This window comes from Brachycentrus maculatus, unplaced genomic scaffold, assembly GCF_059751285.1.
Source record: "Brachycentrus maculatus isolate JH-2025_06_01 unplaced genomic scaffold, ASM5975128v1 h1tg000201l, whole genome shotgun sequence".
NCBI classification, from domain to species: Eukaryota; Metazoa; Arthropoda; class Insecta; order Trichoptera; family Brachycentridae; genus Brachycentrus; species Brachycentrus maculatus.
In genome coordinates, this window is record NW_028280952.1 from 104,976 (window position 1) to 118,995 (window position 14,020).

At 34.5% G+C, this 14,020-nt stretch overlaps 1 protein-coding gene across 1 annotated transcript; it reads right to left on the reverse strand.

Annotated features, from left to right (window-relative positions):
• Position 1: 1 nt before the first annotated feature.
• Positions 2–10,699, reverse strand: Akh (Adipokinetic hormone). The gene is made up of 3 exons (XM_088263587.1): positions 10,353–10,699; positions 3,988–4,378; positions 2–136 (listed from the first exon to the last, which is right to left on the reverse strand). The coding sequence occupies exons 2-3, from the start codon at positions 4,162–4,164 to the stop codon at positions 101–103; spliced, it is 213 nt and encodes a 70-aa protein (XP_088119713.1). The 5' UTR covers positions 4,165–4,378; positions 10,353–10,699; the 3' UTR covers positions 2–100.
• Positions 10,700–14,020: the final 3,321 nt, after the last annotated feature.

Here is a 14,020-nt window from a genome sequence, read left to right on the forward strand (position 1 = left end):
TATAATTTCCTTAAAAATGATCCATTCTTATGTTATATTTATGTTTATTCCGTCAATGTAAACTCTTCTTATTGCTGGCTTGTGAAGTTCTGTTGTGGTATCATTTTTCACACTCTATCAACTTTTGAGCCTCACTCTGTAAAATAAAACAACATTTTTATTTTATCAGCTATTCAAAGGTATTAGGCACTTTTATATTCAAGAATTTAATTATTATGATTTTATTAAGAGAATCTTCATAATTTAAAGCTGTCCGCCACATTCCCAGGTCCAGTGCAAAGACAATATTGATAATAAGTGACATTTTTGTTTATTTTATACTTTCCTGCATTCTCTTTTGCAATTTGCAAAAACAATTATTTAAAATATTTTTACTGTCTACTATGGGTAAGTAAATCCTCAATAATATGACTACATACAACTGTAGCACCTACAATAAGCTGCTTACTAGTGGATATTAAAAAAAAATATCCTGGAAAGTTTAAAATAAGTATTACCAGTCAGAATGGATAAATAACTCATTAAAAACCAAGAATAATTTATCAGCATGTTGTTATTACATTCAAAATGGAAGATTAAAATTAAAACTTTAAATATTGATCATAGTTGTCTCTGGCTATGTGACCGGCCGGCATGACCGACGACAGATGGACGAAACGCGTTCTGGTGTGGAGACCGAGGAACCAGAGGCCTCAAGGACGTCCACCGATGAGATGAGTGGACGACATCAGGAAGTTTGCTGGAAGACAGTGTTTGGGGACGGCGCAGGATCGGGAGGAGTGGAGGCGGAAGGGGGAGGCCTTTGTCCAGTAGTGGACCTCAACCGGCTGATATAATGATAGTTGTCTCTCGGTATTTGTAAGAATTATATTCCCAGAAAAGGTTACAAACATTAAAAACACTCTCAGCCAATGGGTTATCATTCTACAAATGCAGAATCGATGGATATTGAAAATATTTTTTTAAATATGTACCGTTACTAAACAAATTGCCTCACTTTGAAGAAAAATTTGATTAGCCTTAAAACATTATAGAAATGACATATCATATGGGAAACTACAAATGATAAACCTGCAAATACTGAAGAACTATTATTTATGTGGCTAAAAAACGAACTACCCCTTCTGAAGACATCTTGAAGAAATTCCAAGTAAATTTCTCATCCATGATCCAGAGTTCTCAAGATAATTCTAATAATCCTGAAGACAAATGGTCACAGCTAAAGAATATCATAGCGTCAAGCATCAAAGAGTCTCAAGCCCCGAGGACAAATCGCTCACTCCTTTCAAGAACGTCATAAATCAAAAAACTTGATTTTTCAGGAGAACGTTTTTAAAGTTTAAAAATATAACACAATGTATTAAAAATAAATATCAAGCCACTTATTGAACTTATTTCTGAGCAACAGATATTTTTAGGTAAAACCTGAAGGTTTTTCCTCCATTTGAAAAATATTTAGTTTTTTTAAAAAAATAATTAAACAATACATTTTCTTCAAAATGAAAACACAACATTTTCTGCCCTGTAGCGGGTAAATATTAAGTTAAAAATATTATTCTTTTTCTGGGGTATAGTACATTTTCTAGGCATTCTGAAAACATGCATAACTCAAAATTGACGATTTTTGATTTATGACGTTCTTGAAAGGAGTGAGCGAAATATGGAAACACGAGGTCAATGGATATCCGAAGAATCCTGGAAATTAATTGAAGAGAGGAAACGGCTTAAGAAATTAAGCACATCTACCCAGAAAGTAAGAGTCCAATACTCCGAACTGAACCGAAGAGTCCAAAGAAGTTGCAGAGCGGATAAAGAGCGCTACATCAATTCGATTTGCGAGGATATTGAAAGTCACGCTAACACTAATCACACTCGCGACTTGTTCCAAAAAGTGAAAACACTCGCCAAGAAGTTCAAGCCTCGAACATGGACCATTGAGGACAGGCAGGGAAATACCATCTGTGAAATCGACAAAGTCATCAGAAGGTGGAGAGAGTATTGTGCGGATCTATACAAAGATGATAGTATGCAACCCCAGGCAGAATTCAATGATTTAAATCCAGATGAACCCCATATAATCCTCCAGGAAGTAGAGAATGCCATTAAAAAACTCAAATCCTACAAATCGCCTGGAAAGGACGGAATCCAAGCTGAGTTCCTAAAGAATATGACCGATGACGGCATTAAGAGGATGCACGATATATGTAATTCGGTATGGGAATCAGGAATATGGCCAACGGACTGGGTGGAATCTGTATTTATTCCAATACACAAGAAGGGTTCTAGCTAAAGTGTGAAAACTATCGAACTGTCTCACTCATCTCTCATGCCAGCAAAATATTGCTACACATATTAAAAGCAAGGCTAAAACACTACCTCGACTGGCAAATTTCAATTGAGCAAGCTGGATTCGTCAAAGGCAAGGGTACACGTGAGCAAATCTTGAACATAAGACAAATAATCGAGAAAAGTCGGGAGTTCAAGGTTCCGGTAGTACTTTGCTTTATTGATTATACAAAGGCTTTTGACTGCGTGAATTGGAATTGCCTGTGGAAGGTTTTGGAAGCAATGGGTGTACCGAGACAGTTGATAGTTCTTATTCACAACTTATACGTACAAAATTTGGCATCTGTAAGAGTTGATAATTTCCTCTCAGAGTCATTTCAAGTACAAAAAGGCGTGAGACAAGGGTGTATACTGTCTCCTGATCTCTTCAATATATATGGAGAATATATAATGAGGAAAGTACTAGACGGGTGGGAAGGTGGCGTATCAGTAGGGGGCAAAAAGATCTCCAATATAAGGTTTGCAGACGACACAACGCTAATAGCCAACAATGAGGACAAAATGGCTGAACTCCTCCATAGAGTCGAAATAGAAAGCCAGCATTTAGGACTTCAAATAAACAAAAGTAAAACCAAGGTTCTTGTCATCGACCGATTCGGCACCCTGATAAGGAACAATTCTTTAAGGGACTATGAAGAAGTCGACGACTTTATCTATTTAGGTGCACTCATTTCTAAAGACGGAGGCTGTGAAGCAGAAATCCGGAGAAGAATTGGAATGGCAAAATCAGCAATGTCTAGTCTGGCGAAGATATGGAAAAATCGGTCCATACTGAGGAGAACGAAAACCCGTCTAGTGAAATCTCTTGTATTCTCCATTGCGCTGTATGGAGTGGAAACATGGACACTGAGGAAAAAGGAAAGACATATGCTGGATGTGTTTGAAATGTGGTGCTGGAGGAGGATGCTGCGCATTCCTTGGACTGCAAGACGCACAAACGTCTCCATTCTCCGCGAACTGTCAGTGACAGAAAGACTCTCCACGACTTGCAGGAAAAGGATTCTGTCCTACTTTGGGCATATCGCCAGAAAGAACGAGAAGAGTCTTGAAAAACTGGTAGTAACAGGCACAGTTGAAGGCAAGCGGGCAAGAGGACGGTCTCCAACAAGATGGACAGACCAAATAAAGGAATTAACCGGATCCTCGCTAAACGCAGCCATCAAGTTGGCCCAGGACCGGGAAGAATGGAGAGGACTTGTGCACCAAGTGCCTGACATTCCAGAAGACCACGACGCTCATCATTGAGCAAGAAGATGAAGAAGAAGAATTATTTATCAATGTATCTTTTAATTTGATATGAATTCATACGTATTTTGAGTTTGTAATATTTGTAACCGTTTATGCTTTTATGCTTATGTTTCTTTTATTGAAATTTGCAATTTGTAAATATTTGCACTTAATTACCGGATTTAACCTCATAAAGGATTTCTTATCAAAATTTAGATAAATTTACTGAGTTGGAAACATCGAACTCTGGGTATTTACTTTGCTTACCACTTGTCAATGGCTGGTTAACTGATCACTTCAAACACTGGTGCAACATTTTCTATACTTCCATTTTATTATACTTCTCAATAACTTGTTCATCTACATATTTTGAAACATAACCAAAAATGTTAATACAAATTTAGTATAAATTACCTGGATTAGTTTGTATATTAACATGAGTGAGTCCACGGAAGCCTTGCAGCCCTGTTCGGAGGCGGCTCCGGCCGGCCCGCCCAGCCCCCGCTTGCCCCACGTGGGGGTGAAGGTCAGCTGGGCCCACCCCCCCGCCACCAGACACAACAGAATCAGAATGTTCACAAATCTACCCATCGTAAGTCCCTGATGTGCAAATGGACTGTTGCTGGAGTCTGCTCAAGTCTGGACCAAACTGATGATTTCCAACTTCTAGTTGAGCTTTATATAGGGCTACGCTTCCTTCTGGAACATTCTGTTCTGTTCAAATAATAATAAGTACTTGTTGATATGTCTCAGTTGAAGGGTTTTCCACAGGAAATTACGGGAAGCCATCTAAATTATTCCAAATCTGGAAATGTGACAATAACATGCATTATACATACATACTGTCATACTTAACACCTAAGGGTGTAAAGTTTTTTTTTCTTTTTATTTGATGAATTATTGGTGAGAATTGAAGACAATAGGTCAATTAGATTTTTTAAGAATACTATTTATTCAAATCTACTGAACCCGTGTTTCAATGCGTTGAGCATCATTACCGAACCGTACAAAAATGATGTTCAATACATCGAGATAAGTATAAAAAAATAAATAAATGGAAAAAGATAAATATTTGTGCTTTTATTATTTACAAAAATACTTCAATTTTATACTATTTCTGTGAGCCTATGCGGCTCATTATGAGAAATAGGTATCAAATTGTGGTAGAGTGGGTTCGAATCGAGAAATACTGACCCAAGAGTCTGCGACACTAACCACGGGACCACAACCCGACACATAAGGATAAGGTATTTTATTGATTTTATTTTCATTTATTTTAATTATCACCACAAAGTGACTCCCTAAACAATTAATGAAAATAGGTAATCTTGTGAAATGACACTTTTTTAGTCACGGTATTGCGAATTGACCTGGATCAGACAAAAAAATGAAACGCTTAAATGTACGCTCGTAGTATTCTGGTTTGAAACTTGGATAACTTTCGCAATGTTTACTATAAATCTCTACAGATGCCACTAATGTTTTTTTAAAACAATTAAGTGACATCAAAATGGATAAATTAAATTACATTTGTTCAAATCACTCCAAAAATAATAATTTCAATATATTTCACATTATTCGAACTGTTTTCAAAATGTTCGTAAAGTATGAATTGTTAAATGAAAGAAATATATTTTTTAAATTGGGAGTTTTTTTTCTTTAATTGAATTCTACATAACAATTTTCTAATCCTGAAATAATAGAATCGTCAACAAATGCAAGAGAGCAATGTATAAAATCGTCTAGAACCTAAAAAGTTTCACTCACGCATTTTTTATGCAATCCATCTTTTCAGGATAATTTGCGTAGATAGCTTTTATTTGTGGAAATGTGTGAAAAGCGAATACTAAGGATCGAAGGACTAATGTTAAGGATATCAGTAGTGTTTGTTCATTGAGTACACACTTACGGGCCTATGGTAACTATTTCATGGCGGACCTCACTGGTGAAAAGCAAGATATAAATTATATTTTATGCTTTGTGTTGGGGTTTTCGCGGTAAATACTTCGCGATACAAAATAACCCTTTTTGATTGCATGACTATACGCGAGGTCTTCAGAAATCGGTCAGTTTATGAAGCTACAGGCTTTCTGTAACTGATTACTCATAACTGTAATAAGAATGTGGGAAATTCCTGAAATATTACCTCGAGACCCTGATCTAGATAGGTATAAATAAAAATACCGATTTCTTAATTTTGCCTTTTAACAATACATAACTTAAATAACACGAATAGTAAGTATCTACATTGAACAAAAACATATATATATATATATATATATATATATATATATATATATATATATATATATATATATATATATATATATATATATATATATACATATATATATATATATATATATATGCGTAATATAGTTTGTGTCACTTTAGAAATATACTATGTAGGCATGTCAATAAGTACCTACCTAAAAAGAACGCACCTTCCGTGGTTTAGGCATATCGTATGTGCATAGATTAGGAAGCGAGGTCTTGCGATTTCGTGAAATGGCTCAGTTTATTGCCCTCCTCATCAGCCTTGGATGGAATTTACTTCTATATAACATTCGTACGATATTATTGTCGTCTCGACTGATTCCGATTGCCGATTGCATATCCGTTCGTAATGGGAAACCCTAAGGATGCATGACGTCACACTTATTCACAATCAAATTACTGATTACGCTTCCTTTGTTTGACTCTCTTTATAATTCACGTAAGACGCAATGTAACCCTATATTTTTCACGGTGGTGAAGACATTAAATATGTATTCCTAATTTTGTTTTTTTTTCTGCATCCGTGGTTAATAACACGTTTGACGGTCACGTAGGAGGTCGCAAATTCGATTCTCGATAGGGTCTACCTATATTCGGGATTGCCATATTCCTCTGACAATTCCTATCCAAAAATATTTTCATTTTTAAGCGATTTCTTTAGAAGCCATTTTTCGCGAAGGGGAGAGTTAGATTTTTACAAAAAAAATACCTTCGATTCCTCTATGATAAGGTTACTTTATTTTTAGTTTTTTAGTAATTTTTAAGACTTCTATTTTATTTGATTTTGGGTTTACTTTTAAACACGAACTTCACCATATTTCGAATGGACATTGGGACATTTTCTGGGTCTCACTGTCTATAATGGTGACTTGTCCCGATATATTGGGACGAATGGCAACTTTATTAATGGTACTTACACTGAGGTGTTATTATAAAACTTTCCTTATAGTCGATAAAAAATATACGTACAAAAAACACGATTTCTACTAGCACTATATCGCAATACGAGCAGATTTGAATTTACAATTTTTAGTAAAAAGGCAAAACTCTCAATCCCTTTGCCCTGCAGGTATTACAATATCAGGATGTAACGTATTATACATATACACCTTAATTTGTTTATGTTGATGTACAAACATATATACATGCATATATCTATTTAGGTGTTAAGGTATGTTTTAATTCAATACTAAAGTGATAAAAAAATAGTTACTTTATACCAAAGGTAGTTATTATTTAAATCACTTAATTGGATTCTGAATAATCCTTGAACGAAACGATGAACCCGACGCACGACAGAAGGCATTTCATTGAATAAAAATGTTAAAAATTAGTTGTACTATTTATTAGGAAATATGTCTTCAGATATATTATATGGTATATATAGAGGAATCTTGTCTCTGAGTCATCTTGAACGTTGACAAATTAAATTGAATTTAAAATTGAAAAGATACCATATTTGCGCAATATCTAGGTAGTCAGATACACACTTAAATGATTTTTTCAACGCTTGTCTGTACTCAGTGGTTCATGAAGAACTGCATTACAATTATAACATCAATGATAAATTGCTCATTTGTAAAATTAATTTCTTAAAATGAAAAACCATATTCCAAAATATTTGATGCCACCCACGAGTTACCTAATTGCATTTTTTCTGCGAATTTACAATATACGTTTACCTGATAATTCCCCCAATTTATTGTGATTTCGGGTGATAAAAACTAACCATCAAACCATTCATTTATAAATAAAAGCAATTTATTTTTAATATGATAAATGACGCACATTGGTTCGTACGTAATACGAGTATCTACATGTACAGCATGATGCAGGGTTACCATATACCGAGATATAGAGCGGGACTGTACCGGCTCTGCAGACAAATCCATAATCCAGATTAAACAACAAAAATAAGGAGGTCTTTATAAAGAGGGGGCAGATTCATATTTATAAATATATATTTTTAAATGTTTAAAGATAAATATTTGTGTTTTTATTATTTACACAATATTTCAATTTCACGCTATTTTTGTGAGCTTAAGCGGCTCATTATTAGAAATATGTAGGTATCAAATTGTGGTAGAGTGGGTTCGACCGAGAAACTTTTACTTAAGAGTTCGCGACACTAGCCGCGGGACCACAACCCGACACTTAATTATGCAAACTAAATCAAGGCATACAAGTAATACTCATAATAAACTGTCGTGTTCTATATATCGTTTTACAAGCACAAGTGGTAAATCCAAACAATGACACATACATGTGCAATGGTGAAAATGTATTTAAATAATAATCCACAAAATGGACCTGTCTCCCCTGTGATATTCTTATTTGTATATATATTTTTATAATACTTTAACTATAATTTGTATTTAAAACAGGGCAACAACCTATTATGTGTATGTATCAATTTTACACACACCGCTTTAACTCGGCTCCATGAAATGATTGGATAAATATCGTCATATGTGAGATATGAGTACCCGCAGTCCCGACTGTTATGTTGGCGACCTGGCAGCCCTGCCTATAATATTGTTATGTTGGCGACCTGGCAGCCCTGCCCTAATATTGTAGGATGTAGGATTTTAGTGGTAATGATAATTTAATACATGAACCGAATTACATACAACTGGCATTTTTTTAGGATTCCCTTTATACTGTAATGTTATTTTCCATAATAAATGATGAATAATAATTAACAGGTAGTAAATTCTATTTATATGTTATGTACTCGTAGTACCTAACATGCTATGTAGTTAGTAATAGTTATACTTCCACTTACGAGTAAGTATAATAACGAAATACAGAGATTCTTGAACGAAAACATAGAGGAAGTGTAGAATCATAATTTATCATAATTTATCGAAAGTGGAAACGACAAAAAGCATTTTTGTTGAATGTTTCGTTATACACAATACAACAACGACTTGAGTTAATTTTGATTTTCAGCACGTGGGTACGGGGCGAAGACAATTTTATGTTTTTTTTTCTGTTTTGAACTGAATAAGGGGGGGGAATCAACCTAGTCCTATCTTTTCGTTACAGGGTCAAACTATTAACAGAGTTTGTGAATACGGGTACTAAGTAGGTAATCTTCTGCAAGTTAGAGTGAGATAACACAGTTGAAGTTCATGACCATTAATAAAGAACGCCCGGTGTATCTAAGTATTATATAATAAATCATAGTAGCTATTCCGATTTAAAAAAAATCGCGATACAAGTATTGTTTCAGTGTAAATTTTCATCTCATGATAATGGTTGTTAAGGTATCCGTTGAAGGGTAACGTGTCTCTTCGAGGGACTTTACTTAAACGAGCTAGTAGGAAAACATATATGCAACCCCGAGTGCCTTAGTCATTACTGCTTTTCTTCTCCTACAGTGCCTTCTATTCCACATCCATTTCATTTCCTAAATAGCAGTTTTGTTCATCACTCATGCCATCTGCATCCCTTTAAACACATTCCACTCCTTTATTCTAGAATCAAAAGCTCAGACTTATTACCCAGCACTTATATAATAGACCAGTGCATAAGCTGATGCGGTGCCCTATGCACCTGGGTTCCTTTAGGAGCTATAAAAATTATTCGCAGTTTAATCCGAAATCGATTCGTAAAAAATACCGGTTTAATAGCGTATCGGAATAATGATGACAGCATAATGAACTCGTGAAGCGATTGCATCTCACAATACTCGTACAATGCAATGATCTTACACAGAAGGACAAAACGCCATTCAGATGAATACAACTTCTCGGAATCAAATCAGCAAAATTATAAAGCAAAGCGATGTAGGGTAAGTGTACCTTTCTTAACGACTGTTCATTGTGACATTATACATTAGCAGTTAACAGAATCATATGTTGTTTGGTGAAATTACGAATGCCCGAATACCTCGGGTATACCGTGCACCTCATGGTGGGTAGACTGGATGCCTGTTGATGGATAAAATCGCCAATTATTCCAATGAACATAACATTTGAGAGTGTACCGAGTATATTAATTGCACATTGCACAATTTCTACAAATAAGGTCTATCCAAAAGTTATTAATAATACAATATAAGGGGAAAAAATCCACTAAGCACCTTCTGCAAAAAGATCTCGCTACACTGAGTTGAACATTTATTTATTTTATTTATTGGTGCATACGCCTGTAAAGCCTTTAAATATAGAATATAATATAGTACAGAAATATAGTGGAACAACATATTTCATAAATGTTTTTTTCTTTAAACGGAATAAGTAACGATGTAAATATAATTTCATAAAGAAATGTGAATAAAAAGAAGTTTATTTTCGTAAAAGAAGCCTTCAAACCCCCAGCTGAAATATTGTTGAAATCTTTTCAGGATAAACCCCCTATCGCTATCCACTACTCCCGCTCGCAGGAGTTCGGCGTGCGCGGCGGTATTGATACATTTATAAAGACATACAAGTTATATAATTTATGCCAGTATTGAATTAAAATAAATTTGGAATGTCCACTGATGGTACACTTACCCTAGGTGAGGATAGAATGTACACAGTCGTATTTGCCTTGATATACAATACTTGCCGGTCAGCCAGTGGCGGTATCTCGGACTACTCACGACCGAAGTGGGCCACGGTCGTCCGCCATCACATTTTGGTTTTGAAATTATCAACTTGTATTTGTTTGTGTGCAGCTGACCACCGCTCCGTGTAATGATAATAACACCAGTACAAACGCAATCTTCTCAATTCCAGGGTTCAATGTCAGTTAATTTCATTGAGTTACATAGTTATTAGTATTAGTTATTTCGCTTTCCCGTGATATCAGTTTGCGATAACTTCGAGAAATTCACAGAAAGTCAGTTGTTTTTATCTAACTTCGCAGGAAATAAATGAGGAACTAAAAAAAACTGGTGACGGTTGCGACGTGATGAGGTTGTCCGAGGTCAGGAGTCGGAGTTCGTTGTCGCATGACACATATTTTTATTTTTCGTCTTAAATTTATTATACTCTACGGTTGTCATTAATTAAGATTTTTTTGTGGTTTCAACTATTTTATTTCTATGCGGTTTCGTGCACGCACGATTTGCATTTTTATGTATTTGCAGAATTGGTCATTAAACTTTTATAGCATATTTACGATTCATAATTTTGCACCGAAATTTGAATTTTTTTTTTTTTTCTATTTTCTCATTTTTTTTAAGAATCTCACTTTGATGGTTTTTGTTATGACAGCAAATAATTGATAAATTATTTATTTGTAACCTTTATCAATTCTTGATCAATAATTATTATAATATAATATAAAATAGTTTTACTCACCGAAAATATCCGATAGCTATGCTGGAGATTGCGAAAACTGATGGCACAAGTGAAATAACTTCTAGCTTTTTTGTAAAAACTCTTTTCCGTTTCATAAAAAATGAGTTGTTAAACGTCATGAAGGAATTCCGCCATATACGTACTAATGTACCTACCTACGGATATACGCGATGGATAGTATGCTGAGGTTATGGCTTTAATCTTGAAAACATGTAATTAGTTGGAGGTAAGTGTGTTGAGCACATCCGCTTTTACTAAAACATAGCTGACTTTGGATTCAAATTGTGGGAATACCCAAATATACTTTTTAATCGAAACAGGTTTCCAATTTGATTTAATTATTTTGATTTCTACAACATAACGGTTAACAAAGTCCATTTTTATCAAGTAGTTTCGAATACAAGGCGATAACTGCAGTAATGTCAAATATATATTACGTGACCACGAAATTGATTCAGACAGTGAACATTTAAATATTATTCAGTAGTTTAATCGACTGTGAGTGTCATTTTTCATTCGTTCCGTAAATATCAAATAAAATGACCCCCTTTTCTTGTTCATTTTCTGGGTTTATCTATGCTTCACTACGTGATCTCCTGAGGTATCAGGCTCTTCATTCCTTTCTGTCCTGGACCAAGTGGGAGGTGGCGTTTGTAGAATTCATCTTGCGGAAGACCGTCCTCTCAGTCGCTTACCCTCGACTATCCCTGTTAATACCAGCTTCTCTAAAAAATACTGGCAATATGCACAGAGAGTACGATAGCATATTTTTCTTCTCCCTGTGGATAGTCTTTTCGTTATTGATAATTCCATGAGGATGGAGACATATGTATAGTAAAAATTACCTCATAAAAGTATATTAATGAAGCATAGAGTAAGCATTTTTTGGATGCCATTAATGATCTATTTATGAATACACGAGGACATCCGGCAACACCAATCACTACACATACGTACATCGTATAAAGATTATTAATTTTAGTCCAAAAATAGGCAACCGATTTCATGAGATAATGATGTAAACGTATACCTACTGACTTCCAACTATATTCAGTTATTTCGTTTTAAATAACATGAACAGCAAAATAGCAAAGTGAAGAAAAATACATCTTAATAAAATAAATTCGACAATATCAATTATATAATATTATATATACAGTTATAAATATAATATAACCAATAAAGGAAATCAAATAATTAGATTAGGTACCGGAAATTATTTGATTTCATAAAATGACTGTATTTTTGATCAATTATCAAATTAGACAAAAATTCATATATGTTTTCGTTTGGTTGAGAAACTTCTTATGCATTTGATGGGTAACGAAAGTGAAGGAGTAAAAGATTTACTGCCGTTAGGGAAAGGAAAAGGTAGGAACTATAGGATAAGAAAATGAAAATAACAGTATTGACAAGGACACTCAGAGTTGCATACCGCACTCTTATTATTATGTGTAAGTTGGATACTGCTAATTTGTACGAGTACTCAAAAGAAAAATCGGAAAAATATTTGTAAAATGCTAGAGATTAAGGTTTAAATTCAGTTAAGAAAATCGTACGCCTTACGATTTTCTCATTATACGGGAATTAATTGCAATTTCATTTATAATGTAAACGGTATTTTCAGGCGCATTTTTGAGAACATTATGCGAAGGTATTAAAGAGTTTTTTTATTCCTTTGATATAACATGCCAAAATGACTCACAAACGAGTGAAGTGATCATATTTGTCATTTAGTCGTTTTGACATTCGTAATGAAGGCGCCCGACTCCCGGACAGACCACCAAAGATATGGATTGACAGCTGGGAATCGACATCGATCGATGAGGTTTATCCCTCTTAAAAACAGGCCACATGGCCTACACCAAGCGGGAGAAAAAGAAAGAAGACGTAATCGATGTGATTCACAGAGCTTTGGTTGTGGCTGGGGTGTGGCACAGGAGGGTTCCTAGAGAGGAGCAGACTTCATACATTCGGGTGCATGAATCGCGTTACAGACCACTCTGCCCACTCTAGCTGATAATATCAGTTATATATGGTATTATAGTTGTACCTCGTTTAGTAAGGTTAATCTCAGTCCGCTGACATCGTGATATCGACTACTATTCATTTATAAAAAAAACACAAAATAATACTTTTTTCTCAATGTTTCATTCATTACATTATAAACACCACATCGACTGAATATTATGTCTGCCATCAGAACATTTAACGATTATTTTGAACATAACTAAAAGAGTAAAAAAACCGCAACCTGTTGTGTCACTTGTTTTCAATTAACGCATTTAATATAAAATAAGCATGATATTACGTTTTTAATATTTTTATGAAGTAAAATGATATTGTTTATTTAATTTGATTAGGAGCCGATAATTTGCACTACAAATAAATTAAGTATGTATAGAGGAAGTATAGCATCGGACAAGACCGGTCTCATATTTTTTTGCATGGTCTTATCGTTACCAGGTGAATTATTTACCCTATTTATGAATACCGGTTTTCGTGTCCCTATTTGTAATTTACACAAATTTATTTATAACTTTCAATCAAATACAAAACAAATATGATAAATATGAATATAAATATTTTCTACAAACATTTCGGATATTGTGACTTTTACAAAACTCATTAGGCTTAAAATGAAGCTTTCTCAAGTACTTTTCACTTTTCACAAATTTTTTTTACATCTCTTTTTTTTACCCTAACCTTAATGGTAGACAATGGAATATGAACCCAAACGTCTGCAAGGGTGGTAACGTTACATATTATATAAATAACACAACGCTTAAAACAAGGTTCTTTAAACAATGAGCAATGTTTGTTTAGTTGTCGTAAGAAAACCATTGACCATTGCCTTATGCCTTATAGAACTCACG